The sequence below is a fragment of the Myodes glareolus genome, chromosome 9 (genome assembly GCF_982192425.1).
Source record: "Myodes glareolus chromosome 9, mMyoGla1.1, whole genome shotgun sequence".
Lineage (NCBI taxonomy): Eukaryota > Metazoa > Chordata > Mammalia > Rodentia > Cricetidae > Myodes > Myodes glareolus.
In genome coordinates, this window is record NC_142034.1 from 70,908,039 (window position 1) to 70,924,342 (window position 16,304).

At 41.0% G+C, this 16,304-nt stretch overlaps 1 protein-coding gene across 1 annotated transcript in view; it reads left to right on the plus strand.

Annotated features, from left to right (window-relative positions):
* The window catches only part of Rad50 (RAD50 double strand break repair protein), a 63,661-nt gene that overhangs the window by 14,551 nt on the left and 32,806 nt on the right, over nucleotides 1-16,304 (plus strand). The window contains exons 9-19 of the mRNA XM_048437667.3: nucleotides 97-303; nucleotides 1,645-1,827; nucleotides 3,222-3,379; nucleotides 6,077-6,252; nucleotides 7,332-7,569; nucleotides 11,138-11,327; nucleotides 12,031-12,157; nucleotides 12,464-12,657; nucleotides 14,298-14,408; nucleotides 15,731-15,823; nucleotides 15,896-16,009. Coding sequence (XP_048293624.3) covers nucleotides 97-303; nucleotides 1,645-1,827; nucleotides 3,222-3,379; nucleotides 6,077-6,252; nucleotides 7,332-7,569; nucleotides 11,138-11,327; nucleotides 12,031-12,157; nucleotides 12,464-12,657; nucleotides 14,298-14,408; nucleotides 15,731-15,823; nucleotides 15,896-16,009 — 1,791 coding nt within the window. The remainder of the gene's footprint in view (nucleotides 1-96; nucleotides 304-1,644; nucleotides 1,828-3,221; nucleotides 3,380-6,076; nucleotides 6,253-7,331; nucleotides 7,570-11,137; nucleotides 11,328-12,030; nucleotides 12,158-12,463; nucleotides 12,658-14,297; nucleotides 14,409-15,730; nucleotides 15,824-15,895; nucleotides 16,010-16,304) is intronic.

The window sequence follows — 16,304 nt, forward strand, 5'->3', positions numbered from 1 at the left end:
TAGAAATTATTTCTTGTGTTTTTTTATGTTACTTTAAAGGGAAGTTTCCTTAGCTGCTTAATGAAAGACTTACTAATGTGTGTTCTTGGCATTTAGAATGACCTTACAGAGAAAGAAACTTTGAAGCAGAAGCAAATTGATGAGATAAGGGACAAGAAGAGTGGACTGGGAAGAGTGATCGAGCTGAAAACAGAACTCCTCACCAAGAAACAGAGCGAGCTGAGGAATGTGAAGAATGAGCTGCAGAGGCTGGAGGGCTCATCGGACAGGATTCTGGAGCTGGACCAGGAGCTCACAAAAGCGGTAAGCTGTCCAGGTGACCGAATGGGGAGCAATCTCAGGTCTAAAATACCTGGAATCTTCCGTTCTGAAGTGTCTTCTATCTCTCACCCTGGGATTGTGCCCCTTCAGTTAATAATCCACATAAATGAGCTTATTTAAATATCTTGGTCATCAGCTCTTTGATTCTAGAAACCGGTGGGTTAAAAATGAGGATCAGCAAGAAAACTTTAAAAAATACTTGTGTTCAGACTTTCGAGTTTTAGATTCTCGAAATCAAAGTCTCCTTTGAGTGTGTTTGAGAGTTGTATACTCCAAACACAACCAAGTGAGGTAATTATTACAAGTCCTCGGTATTTGACCTGAGTTAAAAATTGAGTATTTTTTCAATTAATTTCCACACTGAGATTTTATGTGATCAACTTGCTACTGTTTTTTCTATGGTAAACAAATTTACCTGGCCATTTTCTTGCGAGTTTTGAGTTTTCTTCCTTCTGTCCTCTTCTGTCACATCTCCGTTTCTCTTCAAAGTAAACATCCGAATGCATGTCAGAGTTCTGGGTCCCACCTCCATGACTTGAGTGAACTGCTGTTTCTGTGTAACTGGCCACTGCAGTGTACTTTTTTATCAGTTTGAATTGTATCACAGTGTTGTCAGGATGGAGAAGTGCCAGTGAGGGGCCACATCACAACAGTTCTGTGGTTTCTACATGCCAAGCAATGTTGTGAGCATCGTAGGAACTTATTGAACACCTAAATGGTGACTAAGTTACTAACCTATCTCCATGGATACATTTCTCCTAATTCTTTTCTTTTTTAAAAGATTTATTTTTTGTTAGGCATATATTTGTGTGGGTATGTGCAAGAAGTCCAGGTGCTGAATGAGCCCAAAAGCTTTGGATCTGTTGCTGCGAGCTGCCTGACCTGGGTTCTGGGAATTGAACTCGGGTCCTCTGGGAAAGGAGGATATGGTCTTAACCACCAAGCCATCTCTCTAGCCACTCCTATTTTTTTTTCTAGTATTCATTTCTTCTTTCTATTAGACCCTTCTAGGTTTATTTACTAATTCTCTGTCATTCCAGTTTGTACAGTAACCTGAATAAGTGTTTTCCCAAAGCATATTTAAGTTTTTTTCCCCTCTTTTGGTAATAAACAAAAAGTAGTATTTTGATGCTCTTAGGAATGATCTTTGGTTTTAGTGGCAAAACTGAAGATTTATTAAAAGAAAGAACAATGCATTCTCCAAAAGTGGAAAGAGCTGCTTCAAAGCAGGTGACCCTGAGAAGTGATTTCCATTACACTCTGTCATTATCTTAATTCTGGAGCAAAATATGTAAATGTGCATGTGCTTCAATTATTGATTAGGAACGTGAACTAAGCAAGGCTGAGAAAAATAGCAATGTAGAAGCCCTAAAAGCAGAGGTAATAAGCCTCCAAAATGAGAAAGCTGACCTGGACAGAAGCTTGCGGAAGCTGGACCAGGAAATGGAGCAGTTAAATCACCATACAACAACACTTACGCAGATGGAGATGCTGACCAAAAACAAAGTATGATTTTCCTTCTGTGTTCGCTATACTAATTGGTATTTAAAATAGCTCATCTTCTGTGAAGTATTGATGTGGTATTGGCTTTGTATTTACAGGTTATAAAAATGGACTTATAAAATAGACCTTTTTTTGTTGTTGTTTTTGTTTTTCAAGACAAGGTTTCTCTGTAGACCAGGCTGGCCTTGCCTCCCGAGTGCCACCACTTCCTGGCTAAAATAGACTTTTAAACTTAAAACTTTTGTTTTTCTTTTTAGTTGTTGTCACTGTTTTTGAGATGAGCTGTAGCCTGCCCTGTTGTCCTTGCTGGCCTCTGACTCTGTGGACTCAAGTAATTCTCCTGCCTCAGCTTCCTAACTGGGAATATAAGCATGTGCCATTGCCTATAAATGTCTTAATAACAGAAAGCCCAGAAATACAAACACAAAAATGTGTTCATTGTTGGTAACTTTTAACATACAGATGTTTAAAATATTTATGACATTAGAGTTGTTGTTCTGGCTTAAAAAGACCATCCTGGGACCTGGGAGGTGACTTGACACTTGCTACCAAGTCTTCCCACCTGAATTTAATCCTGGAACTCACACAATAGAAGGAAAGAGATGACTCCAGAGTTGTCTTCTGATCTCCACATGTGTGCATATAATTTTTTTTATTTTTATTTTTTTATTTTCTTTAAAAGATTTATTTATTTTGTTTACAGTGTTCTATCTGCATGTACACCTACAGGCCAGAAGAGGGCACCAGATCTCATTACAGATGGTTGTGAGTGACCATGTGGTTGCTGGGAATTGAACTCAGGACCTCTGGAAGAACAGTCAGTGCTCTTAACCTCTGAGCCTTCTCTCCAGCCCCCTACAATTTTTTTTTTAAATCAATCATCACTCCAAGTCTTTAAGAAGTTTTGTATTTTCTGCTTGAATTTTTATACTTTTCATTTTTAAATCAGGAACCTTACTCATTCCAGAATTTATTTATTCAATTTAATTCATTTCTAAAATTATACTTATTATTTAGTATGTGTTTCTGAACACACACTTGCTTTATAGCCCCCTGTTATGGTGCACACCTTTAACTCCAGCAGCAGAAGTAGATAGAGCTCTGTGAGTTGCTGGTCAGCCAGGTCTACATAATGAGTTCCAGGCCAGTCAGCACTACTGAGTGATTCTCTGTCTCAAAAAAGTTAAAAAGAAAGATAAACAGTGTTTGAAGTTGGCTCTCTCCTTCCTTCATGTGGGTATCAGGGATGAACTCAGTTCCTCGGGCTTTTGTGCAAATGCTTTGACCTGCTGAGCCATTATGCCAATCCCCAGAACTTATTTATGTTCTTAATAAAATGTGGAGATATAGGCTTGACTTTTTAAAGTTGATTTGCTTGTTTTATATTTTCATTATAGACTGACAAAGATGAACAAATCAGAAAAATAAAGTCTAGGCACAGCAGTGAACTGACTTCCCTGTTGGGGTATTTTCCTAACAAGAAACAGCTTGAAGACTGGCTTCATTCTAAATCCAAAGAAATCAATCAGACCAGAGACAGACTTGCCAACCTGAAGTGAGTTGCTAAAACATTGCCATTGATATAAATCTCCTTATTTTGTGCTCTTATTTTTAATTGTTTTCAACATTCGTTATCATGAAATGATATATTCAGTTGACTTTTTCTTCTTCTGGCAATTTAAATAAAATAAAATAGGAGTACGGGGGCTGGAGAGATGGCTCACTGGTTAAGAGCACTGCTTGCTCTTCCAAAGGTCCTGAGTTCGATTCCCAGCAACCACATGGTGGCTCACAACCATCTGTAATGAGGTCTGGTGCCTCCTGGCCTGTAGGCATACAGGCAGGCAGACCACTGTATACTTAAATAAATAAATAAAATAAAATAAAATAGGAGTAGATGGGGCCTCTTGTCTCTTAAAACTATAGAGAAGAATCAACACCTGAAAGTTGCATTCAGTCTCTGAACAGCACATTGCTAAGACTTCCTCAGATGTTTCAGTAAGTGGTTGCTAGGTAACAGTATTTATCATAAAATTTCTAGGGAGATAGTAGATTTAATTTTGGCTATATTAAGTTTGTGGTGTTTCTTTTTTCTTTTTTTCTTTTTATTTATTTGAACAGGGTCTTACAATGTAGCCCTGGCTGATCTCCAACTTGAGGTCCTCTGGCCTCAGCTTTGGAGTATTGGAAATATAAGGTATATATCACAGTGTCTGGCTCAAATTTGTATCTTTGGAAGAGTCTTTTAGTGAATATAATATTTAAGTTCAGGAAATTGCAAGTTGTTGCAGTTTGTTAGAAAGGATAATCAAAGTAATTGGTATAAATCATGTCACCTTGAAAGAATTGTACAAAAAAGGGGCAAGTAATATGTCTCATAGGGTACCCTTACAGCCAAGTCTCAAGACCTCGGTTCCATCCCAGGGACCCACATGGTGGGAGAAAACTGATTCCTGCAGGTTGCCCTCTGACCTTGCATGCTCCCCACAATGATGAAAGGGGGGGTGGTACAGCTAAATACTAGGAATAATCGCCATTGGCCAGCTAAGGAAAGGAAGCTAGCAGTGAAAGCAGTGGCTGTTTGGGGAACCCAGATGAGCCAGCAGGAGTGGTGTCTGGGGTGCCCTGGGAAGATGTTTCCTCAGTATGTGGTGCTTCCTGGGTAGTCTGAAGGCTGCACTTGGGCTTTAGGTTATTTGTGGGAGGGAAGCGTCTTCTGTAGTCCTTTTTGTGCAGAGCTTGCAGTGACTCACAGTGGACAGTGCTAAGTTCCATCTGTTGTGTTCTTTCCCACTTGGTTTTAAAGAATATGGTGAGTACAACACACAGACTCTTGTGCGTCATGACTTAGAAAGCTAAAATCTCCAACACATGAGCGTTGAGATTGGCTAGGATGATGATTAAGAGTTGAGATACTAATGAGTTGTATTAATAAACAATTTTATTTCTTTTTTTTTTTTTGGTTTTTCGAGACAGGGTTTTTCTGTAGTTTTGGAGCTAGCCTGGAACTAGCTCTTGTAGACCATGCTGGCCTTGAACTCACAGAGATCCACCTGCCTCTGCCTTCCAAGTGCTGGGCTTAAAGGCGTGTGCCGCCACCACTGCCTGGCTTAGTAAACAAAATTTTGGTGAATGAGAGGGAATGAGTGAGCAGGGGCAAGGAGATGACAGCAACAAGAAAGGCAAAGCAGGCATTTAGAGGCGAGTCAGGAGTACTCTGAAGGAAACCCAGTGGAGGGGAAGTGCTCTGCTAATCTTTTCTGTGTCTCCTTAGAGCCAGCAGGTGGCTTTCACTTGCTCAGACCTATAATCTAGAATCTAAGACAGTGAGGCCCAGAAATACAGCACAGTTCTGCTCCTATACATTTATCTGGGAGTGGGTCCATGCTCACTCAGGATTGACAAATGGGTCAGTGTCCTAAAGGGAACATTCAACTAGAAGATTCAATTAGCGCATTCAGCTTGTTCCTCTGACTTCTAAAGAAAGGGTGTGACTGGAGTGTAGCTCAGTGGTAGAGCATGCTTGAGGTCCTGAGTTCTATCTCCAGCACAAAACTATAAAAGATATAGGAAAGAGGACTGAAGAGATGGCTCAGAGGTCCTGAATTCAATTCCCAGCAAACACATGGTAACTCTATACAACCATCTATAATGGTGCCCTCTTCTGGCCTGCAGAGACACAGTACAGGGCACTGTACATAATAAATAAAGATTTATAAGGACTGGAGAGATGGCTCAGTGGTTTAGAGCACTGCCTGTTCTACTAGAGGTTCTGAGTTCAATTCCTAGCAATCACATGGTGGATCACAACCATCTGCAGTGAGATCTGGTGCCCTCTTCTGGTCTGCCAGCATACATGCAGACTGTATACATAATACATAAATAAACCTTTAAAAATATATAGGTAAGTATTTGGTCATATGTAACTCTTTTAAATGATTTTTGGCAAAATTTATTTTGTGTCTCCTGTATCAAATTTTTCATATTTCTAGGAAGCTGGAGAGAGGGCTCAATGGTTAAGAGCACTGGTTGCTCTTGTATTGGACCTGGGTTTAGTACCCAGCATATACATGGTGGCTTACAACCACCTCTAACTCTAGTTCCAAGGCATTTGACACCCCTTTCTGACTTCTTTGGATAGAAGGCATGTATATGGTGCACATGCATACATGAAGGCAAAACATTAATACACAAACTAAATCTAAAATAATTTTTAAATTTTTCAAATATTCTACGTTTGTTCTTATTTTAGCAAAGAACTAGCTTCAGCTGAACAGAATAAAAACCATACAAATAATGAGCTGAAGAAAAAGGAAGAACAGTTGTCCAGTTATGAATATAAGCTGTTTGATGTTTGTGGTAGCCAGGATTTTGAAAGTGATTTAGACCGGCTTAAAGAAGACATTGAAAAGTCCTCAAAACAGCGAGGTGAGTCGTCAGTTTCTGTTCTCAAGGCTCTTTGCCTTTTGACATTTCATAGGTAACTGCTGAGGGCCAGAGGTTTTAAGGTTTAGTTTTCAAATTATTTTTATTTGTGTGTATGTGCATATGAGTCGGGTGTCCACAAAGGACAGAGGTGTCCGATCTCCCCTGGAGGTAGAGTTGCAAGTGACTGTGAGCTGCCCAGGCTAGGTCCTAAGAACTAAGAGTCCTCCATCAGCACACCAGGTGCTCTTAGCAGCTGAGCCACCCTCTGGCCCTAGGATAGGAGATTATTTTATTTGTTTAGGTTTTTTGAGACAGAGTTTTCCTGTGTAGCCTTGGCTATTCTGGAAATCACTTTGTAGACCAGGCTGATCTTGAACTCAGAGATCCTCCTGCCTCTGCCTCCTGGGTGCTAGGACTAAAGGTATGTTCACCACCACCTCCTGGCAAGGACAGGAGATTTTATAACTTTGTTATGGATCCTGACTTGAGCTCATTCCTGATTGTGCAGCTCACTATGTGAGTTGTGGCTTTGGGGCTTACTGAGTCAGATTTATCATCTATAAAACGAAAACAAAGCTATAAACCATGTAGGATGTTAAAAAGGAGTAAATGGGGGCTGGAGAGATGGCTCAGTGGTTGAGAGTACTGACTGCTCTTCCAGAGGACCTGGGTTCAATTCCCAGCACTTTCATGGCAGTTCACAACTGTCTAAAGATCCAGTTGCAGGGGATCTGACACCTTCACACCAATGCACATAAAATAAAGTTGAATAAACCATAAAAAGTATTTTAAAAAAAAAGTCAAAAGTCAGATGCTGTATAGTTGCTGAAGGAGAGAGATGCAGGAACCTTACCAGTAGGCCACAGCCTAGTGATACACAAATTAATAGAAATGGATTAATTTAAAAAAAAATAAAAAGGAGTAAATGAAATTATTTGTGTAAGAAATGCCTGACACATAGAAAGATTTCGGTAAAATATTATTATGCCTTTTGTATGATACCAAAAAATTGTAAGAAAAATGATTATATAAGAAAATATATGTATATCTGACTGGAGATTTCTTTATTTTTTAAATAGCCATGCTGGCTGGAGCCACAGCTGTTTACTCCCAGTTCATTACTCAGCTGACAGATGAAAACCAGTCCTGTTGCCCCGTCTGTCAGAGAGTATTTCAGACAGAGGCTGAGTTACAAGAAGTCATCAGTGACTTGCAGTCCAAGCTGAGGCTTGCTCCAGATAAGCTCAAGTCAACAGAATCAGAACTAAAAAAAAAAGAGCGGCGCCGTGATGAAATGCTTAGGCTTGTGCCCATGAGGTAAACCTAAAGTAGTCATGGGGTTGGTGTAGCCTTTTCTCAGGGCGTTTCCTGAGACTTGGCTCGGGTCATAAGTTGTGACAGCTTTTAAGCTGGTTATTGATGGCATTTTCCAAACCCCACAAATAAAATAAGAAAAGTTCTTCCAAAAGTTAACTTAAAAAGTTTTGTTTTTTTTTAAAGTACGTGTGGGTATTTTGCCTGCATATATGCATGTGCAACACATGTGTGCCTGGTGCCCACAGAAGCCAGAAGAGGGTATTAGATCCCCTCAGACTGGAGTTACAGTTGCATGTAGTTGTGAGCTGCCATATGAGGACTGGGAACTAACTCCTGGTCTTCTGGAATAGCAGCCAGTGCTCTTAACTGCTAAGCTGTCTCTCTACCTCATGCCCCCCCCCACAAAAAAAACCCAATTTTTTAAAATTATATTTTAGTTATTTGGTATGGGTATGGGTGTGCCTTGCCATTTGTGTGGTAGTCAGAGGATGACATTGGGAAATCTGTACAGATTTCCACCATGTGAGTCCTGGAGGTCAAACTTAGACCATTAGGCCTGATGGCACCTTTACCCACCAAGCAATCTCATCAGCTCCAAAAGGCAACGTTAGAGTATACTTTGTGTTGTTTCCACTTTAGAAGAAGCACAGATTATTTCTGTTGTTACTGTGTCTTTTATATATACTAGAAATTTAGGCAATAGTCTGTTAAGTAAAGTCTCATGAGGAATACATGATTCCTATCCTGGTGTCTCCTAGAACATAGAGTTCAAAACCAGTAAGACACGTACACAGGAGCTGGTGGTCTAATCAAGGAGGCAAGCTCTCAGAATTAGACAGAGCTGGGCTTAATAGAAGCACTTGAAAATGGAGCAGACAGAAGTGCTAGTTCAGAAGACAGGAGCCTGGGGGTGTAAGAGTGTGATAAGCTTTTTGAAAACATGGCAGGAAAAGTGGTGTAAAGCCTCGAGAAATTTGTAGTTTGTGTGACTTAGTCATCAGGGCAATAATAGGGGAATTTGAACCATGCACAAACAGGAGAGAAACTTGCCCTAGACTACATCCAAAATGTTATCTCAGGATTGAGGCATGATTTTTATGCCCGGTTCCCGTAAATTGGAAATATGGGGCTGTATTATGTTCACACCTCCTGTAACTCCTGCTAGATGATAAGGAGCCATCCTAAAGTCTTGATTGTGTTTTAGGAAACTTAACCTCTTATTAATGTGTTGAATAGATTAGGATGAGAAGATCTCTGGAAGCTGAAAAGCTGGAATCTTTTGTCCAGAAAAACTACAGAAGAGTTTCAGGAAAATGAGGAAAGTCTAAGGAGATTGCTTTATGGCAGCCAGCTTCTAAAGTGGGCCCCATAGTCTCTCAGTACTCATGTGTAGTTCCCTCTTATATGTGGCAGGAGTGGTCTGTGCGAACTGAGAAAGGCCAGAAGTAGCTTTACCCGGTGGTTCATACCTGTAGTCACAGCACTCCACAGGTGAAGGCAGCAAAATTCAGGGTCATCCTCTTCTGCATAGTAAGGTCAATGCCAAATTGGACTACAAGGGGACTTGTCACAATCAATCAGTCAATAAGAAAGACAGAAGTGATAGCTGTCCCTCCAGGATTATGTTATCTAAGGTACCGTGGCTGTCAACCATTGTAGTCTGCCATGTTCACGTAGCTCTGTGGAGAAGTCTGCATGGTGGAGACTGGAGGCCTTCCTGCTGAATAGTAAGCGTGGAAGCAGAATTTGTAGCAGTTGATCTTGAGATGACTGCAGCCCTGGCCAAATAGTTTGGCTCCACCTCCCTGAGAAACTGTGTCAGAAGCAGACCTCCTGCTGCTCTTATCTGTGAACAATAACTGGTATTCTTTTTTTAAAGCTGCTTGGTTTGGGGGTACTTTATTATGCAACAATAGATAACTACTATATGCATCAAGAGAGAAAAACCAGACTGTTAGAGCCACAGAGAAGGTGATAAGAACATACACAGTAACTTGAGATTGAAAAGGAAGAATAAGGCAATATCTAGAAAAAAAGATCAAATAAAAGATAAAACTTAAAGCTGATAGAAAGTGCACACAGAGAAAATATGAAGTTGTTCTATCATACTGAAATATTTCAAATGGTGCAAGGTAACATGCTGTTATATTTCAGGGCTCCTGGAACAACTCCCCTTCTCAGAATAGCATTTCTTAATCACTGCCATGTCCTGTGTCTGGTCACTTTGCTGAATGAAGAATGATACCATTTATTCTAGTCACTGCTGTGTCACTAAATAACAGGGAGGACCTGCTGTCCTTCCTCGTGGTTCTGTAGGATGGCTGTCATCTGGGTCTTGCAGGAAGCAGCAGTCATCTTAGGGTTTGCTGGTGTTGGACATTCAGGATGGCTGATCCTGACTGCTGGCCAGAAACCCAACTGAGGGATGTCATACAGCATGCTTTCACATGGCCTCTGCGTGTGTCCTGGGCTTTGGTCAGCAGTACGGCTTGGTAATCAAGTACAATTATTCCAAGAGATGGGAAGCTGATGCTTTGTGAAGCCTCTCTCTCTCTCTCTTTTGGGTTTTTTTTTTTTGAGACAGGGTTTCTCTGTGGCTTTGGAGCCTATCCTGAAACTAGCTCTTATAGACCAGGCTGGCCTCGAACTCACAAAGATCCGCCTGCCTCTGCCTCCCAAGTGCTGGGGTTAAAGGTGTGCACCATCACCACCTGGCATCTCTCATTTTTAAGGATTTATATTTTTGTTGTTTTTATCTCAGTATACATGTTGAGGGGGCGTCTGTATACACCCATAGAGGCCATAGGCATTGAATACCCTGGGAGCTGGAGTTACAGATATTTGTGAGCAGCCTGGTGTGGGTGCTGGGAACTGAACTCAGCAGCCGTGCTACTTCGTCAGTCTTCTCATCCCTGTTCTTAGGATCCTACATGGCATTTAGTTCTTTCTTTCCCCGTAGGCTCCTACAGTCTGTGTGCAGCTACAGTGGGTTAGCCTTTGGTCTCTTTCGTGGCCTTGATGAAGCTTTTGCTGAGTACAATCAATCAGTCAGTTTGTAAAATATCTCTACTTGGCAACATCCCCATAATAATACTGCAAAGTTATCAATGGCTACTAGCATCAGTAGGCAGATGTTTGAAAAACAGGATATTCACCTATTCTGAGTGTATTTCTTTTAAGAGATTTTTTTTAATACAAAGAGAAAAGTAAAGCCAGGCGGTGGTGGCGCACACCTTTAATCCCAGCACTCAGGTGACAGAGGCAGGTGGATCTCTGTGAGTTCGAGGCCAGCCTGGTCTACAAGAGTTAGTTCTGGGACAGGCTCCAAAACCACAGAGAAACCCTGTCTCGAAAAATCAAAAAAGAAAGAAAGAAAATTAGGCATTTTACAGTGGGAAAACATGGCTGACACCACTATGATCAATTGAATAAGGTAGACCTCACAAGTAATAGACATGTTGACATCATTGAGCTATTGACAGGATGTCCTAGAAAGGGCTAGCATAATAACATGACTTTAATTATGAAAAATGTCAACTAGATTGATTTCAGTGTGCTTTCTCTTAAGGGAAAGCATAATTGATTTGAAGGAGAAGGAGATACCAGGATTAAGAAACAAACTGCAGAGTGTCAGCGGAGACATACAGAACCTAAAGACTGGCATAGAAGAACAGGAAACACTCTTGGGAACAATAATGCCTGAAGAAGAAAGTGCTAAAGTATGCCTGACAGATGTTACAATTATGGAGAGGCTCCAGGTAAGCTTCCTGCAGCTTAAAGTAGAAAAACTGACCTGTGGGGCTTGAATGTGAAATGTGAATGTGTTATAAACAGTAGCTGGAGCCCCGGGCAGTGGTGGCATACTCTTTTAGTCTGGAGATAGAGGCAGGCAGATCTCTGTGAGGTCAAGACCAGCCTGGTCCACAGATCAAATTCTAGAACAATCAGGGCTGCACAGAGAAACTCTTCTCTTTAAATAAATAAACAAACAAACAAACAAAAAGCAGTAGCTGGGCATGATGGCTCACACCTTTAATCCCAGCGCTGGGGAGGCAGAGCCAGGTGAATCTTTGTAAGTTCAGTACCAGCCTGGTCTACATAGCAAGTGCCCAGGTCAGTTACGGCTACACAGTGGGGCGCACATTCTCTTCCTCTCTCTCTTCCTCTCTCTCTCTCTCTCTCTCTCTCTCTCTCTCTTTCTCTCTTTCTCTCTCTCTCTCTCTTTCTCCCTCTCTCCACAGAGCTAATTTTCAGGTACAGATAACTGATTAACTGATTTGTATAGATTCCTAGGCTTTTATATTTATGATTTATAAACTATGGAAATTGAGGCATAATTCATTTACTTTATTTGAAGTACCAGACCTTAATTTCACTTTTTATCCTGTTAAACTTGGCTTTAAAAGGGTTTGAATCATGATATGCAGTAAGTCTCTTATAAATAACTGTTCTGTTCTTAAGATGGAGCTGAAAGATGTTGAAAGGAAAATTGCACAGCAGGCAGCTAAGCTGCAAGGGGTAGACTTGGATCGAACTGTCCAGCAGGTTAACCAGGAAAAACAAGAAAAGCAACACAAAGTGGATACAGGTAATGAGTGTTGGCTCACACCCCACAAAGACGTCGGTGCTGCTCCACATGCGTTCATTCTCCCTCTCCTTTCCAACTGTCATTTCTCTGTCTCTTTGACTTGTGCAACAGACCTGGAATCATAGAGTCTGATGAGCTGTGCTCTTTCTCGGTTGTGCCTGTCCTGTGACTGGGTGGGGATAGCAAGCAGGGCACCCTTGTTGCATGTTGGAGCCCACTACATTTCAGCCTCTGAATTCTTTACACTGTAAGAACTCAGACGGTAATAGCAGTGCTTTCTGTACCCATCCATATGTTTCTGTTCAGTTTCCAGTAAGATTGAATTGAACCGTAAGCTTATACAGGACCAACAGGAGCAAATTCAGTGCCTGAAAAGTAAAACAAATGAGCTGAAATCAGAGAAACTGCAGATATCCACTAATTTGCAACGTCGTCAGCAAATGGAGGAGCAGACTGTGGAATTGTCCACTGAAGTTCAGTCTTTATACAGAGAGATAAAGGTAGGAATGCACATACATGTTGTTTTGTAACTGAGTCCAGACACAAAATTCCCTTTATTGGTGTTAAGAGACATAACTACAGTTATTGTGAGACTCAAGTGAAAGTGTTATGATGATTCTTCATGTGTGGTGGTTTTTTTTGAGCGGGGGCGGGGCGTTTCAAGGCAGAGTTTCTCTGTAGCTTTGGGGCCTGTCCTGGAACTAGCTCTTGTAGACCAGGCTGGTCTCGAACTCATCCGCCTGCCTCTGCCTCCCAAGTGCTGGGATTAAAGGCATGTGCCACCACTGCCTGGCTTCATGTGATTTTTGAGTGGCAGAAATATTTGGAAGAAAGAGTTGGTCGTGTAAAGAAGAACCAAGTATCTGGTTAGATAGTGAATTTCATGTGACTAGAAGTAGTCAGATGGTGGCTGGCTATAGTTACATATGAATTCTTGTCCCCAAGTGTTATATCTGTAACAGACACCCGTATGTTAGCACTGCTCCATTCAATCCCACATGTGATTTCAGACTGCTTGCCAGTACAGTGAATGGGCATGGGTTGCTGCGGGCCCTGGAATGCACCCGTTGGCTTTATCTCAGTGCATCAAAGCAAAGGTCCTAACCCCGGTTTTCATGATTGCAGCCACTCATTCAGTAGGCACTACACAAGTTACCCAGTCCATTTAGCAGTGATTGCTATAAATGCTCCTTTATTTCTTAAATAATTCTGGATTAAATAATTTGGATTTATACTACAAAGTAGTATTACCTTGCACTAGTCTTGACTGGTTATAAATGATTTTTACTTAAAACATTGAGTATCTCCCAGCCCTGTTGAGATAGATAACAAAGTATCCCTTTGTGGAAAAAAGAAACTGGAATTTCAGAATGCCCGTGGCTGTCCAGAGGAAGCAAAGTTGATTGTCAGAAAGGTCTTCGGGTGGGAAGGTACTTGACTCTCCACCACACCACTGTCTCCCTGCATGAGAAAACACACCAATGTTGAAGTCACAAATGTCTGTGTCTTCCTTGTAACCTTTTAGGTTCAGAACATGCTTTAAGAGTTCAAGGTTCATTTTTTTTAAACTGTGGTTACCATGTGTGCATGTTCGACGCAATGTCACAAGGGACTTCTGATTAGTACAATAGTTTGTCATTTGAAAGTTCCCTTTCTTCCAGAAAAGGTGTGGGCACACCACCGTCAATCGGTATGCTGTTACTACCGTGAAAATAACTGCTAGGCTGACATGTAAAGAAGAAGGCTACACTGAATAAACCTGCCTAGTCTTTGATCACATAGAGCTGACATCGTTCCCTACTGAACTCTTGAAAATCCATGCATAAGCTGTATGGTGTAATTGGAATCATATGGCTAGATGAAAAATCTAGTCATTTTGGTAGAGAGTCATTTCTGGAGCTGGGCTAGGTTAGACTCTTGGCTACTACATTTACTTTTGTGACCTTGAACAAGTTACTGTTTGTTTGCTTCTCTGAAGCATGTGGATAAAAATATCAGTGCCATCTTCACAACCCTGTCAAGAGATGCGAATAAGTTAAAGCCTGACATCTGGGATGTGGTTTACTGAGGCTGTGGAGCCTGTCGTCTGAAATAAGGTAATGAAGTGTTATATGACTGGTCTGGCTTTGTGTGTGTTCAGGATGCTAAAGAGCAAATAAACCCTTTGGAGACAGCACTGGAAAAGTTCCAGCAGGAAAAAGAAGAATTAATCCACAGAAAACATACAAGTAACAAAATGGTTCAGGATAAAGTAAGTTCTTGTTTACATATTTTGCTTACCCAATGCCTGTGTTAACCATTTATAGCACTATTATTTTACATAAATTAAATAACTAGATAAGGTAAATAATATTTTCAGGTTTGTGATACTATTTCTGTTTTTACAACGGTGGACATTAAACTCAGGGCCTTGTGAATGCTAGAGTAGCACACTTATCACCAAGCTACATCCCTCGCCCTCGTGACATTGTGTGTGTGTGCGTGCATAGTTGGGCATCCACGTGAGTATTCTGGTGTGCGTGCCCATGCGTGTATGCACAGAATAGAGCTGGAAGTCTTCTTCTGTCACTCTCCAGTTTGTCTCTTACTGAACTGAGCCTCACTGGAGCTGCCTGCTGAGCTTCCAGGATCTGCTGTCCCCCATCCCATTACACCCCACAATGCTGAGGTTACAGGCACACAGCCATGCCCAGTTGTTTTCTTTTTGGTTTTGTTTGAAGTTGGGTCCTCAGGCAAGTATAGCAAGTGCTCTTACCCACTGAGCCATGTTATAATTTTGGATTTAGAAAATTCTTGAGAAAAGATTCAACTTACCAGTACTCAGGAGACAGAGGCAGGCAGATCTCTGGGAGTTCGAGGCCAGTCTGGTCTACAAGAGCTATTTCCAGGACAGGCACCAAATCTACACAGAGAAACCCTGTCTTGGGGGGGGATTGAGATTAGGTACCCCCAAAAAAATGAAATTGAGATGAATCCATTCCTATTGATGATTAAATAAAACACTTGGTTTCAAAGTTCTTTTTTTAAAAGCAAATTTTACTCTTTGAGTATTTGTATATCATGTAATACATTTTGATCATATTTATCTTCCCATTCCTTCTACTAGAATTCCTCCTAGATCCACCCCCTCCCGTTCCCCCTTCAAACTTCATGTCTTCCTTTTCTTTTCATTGTGACCCACCAAGTCCAGTTTGCACCAGTCCTGTACTGACACATGTGGGGCCGTCCTCTAGGGTATAGTTCACCTACCAGGAGCCCCATCCTTAGAGAAAACTGACTGCCTCTGGTTTCTGATTCCCAAACCAGTGTTCCGTTATGCTCTCTTACTGATGCCCTTGTCAGACCCTGGTGATTTTTTAAATTATTTATTCACTTGTTTGTTTTCTTGAGGCAGAGTCTCAGTATGTAGCCCGGGCACTTGATATGTAGACCAGGCTGGCCTTGGAGTCATAGTGATTCTCCCTCCCAAGTACCAGGATTACGAACATGTGCTACTATTCCTAATTCATCTAGTGTAGAATTTGTTTTGGTTTTGTGTGTCCATGTATAAATTTAATAAATGTCTTCCCACAGATCAATGATATCAAAGAGAAGGTTAAAAATATTAATGGTTACATGAAAGACATTGAGAATTATATTCAAGATGGAAAAGATGACTATAAAAAGGTAATTTAGAACAAAATTATTATTTGTTTGTTTTTATTTTCATGCACTTAATGAATCTTTTTTCTTTTTTAGCAAAAGGAAACCGAACTTAATGAAGTTGTAGTTCAACTAAATGACTGTGACAAACACAAAGAAAAGATAAATAAAGAAATGGGAACCATGAGGCAAGATATTGACACACAAAAGGTAGGGCTTTCTGCTGCGGTGGCACAGCGCTGGTTCTGCAGTAAGGTTTTATAATGGAAGATGAATTAGATGGAACTGCAAATGGGGAAAATATAGTTTTTTCTTCTTTCTTTCTTTCTTTCTTTTTTTTTGTTGTTGTTTGTTTGCTTTTTGCTTTCTCTTTTGATTTTTTTGAGACAGGGTTTCTCTGTGTAGCCCTGACTGTCCTGGAACTCTCTCTATAGACCAGGCTGGCCTTGAACTCACAGAGATCCCCCTGCCTCTGCCTCCCAAGTGCTGGGTTTAAAGGCGTGCA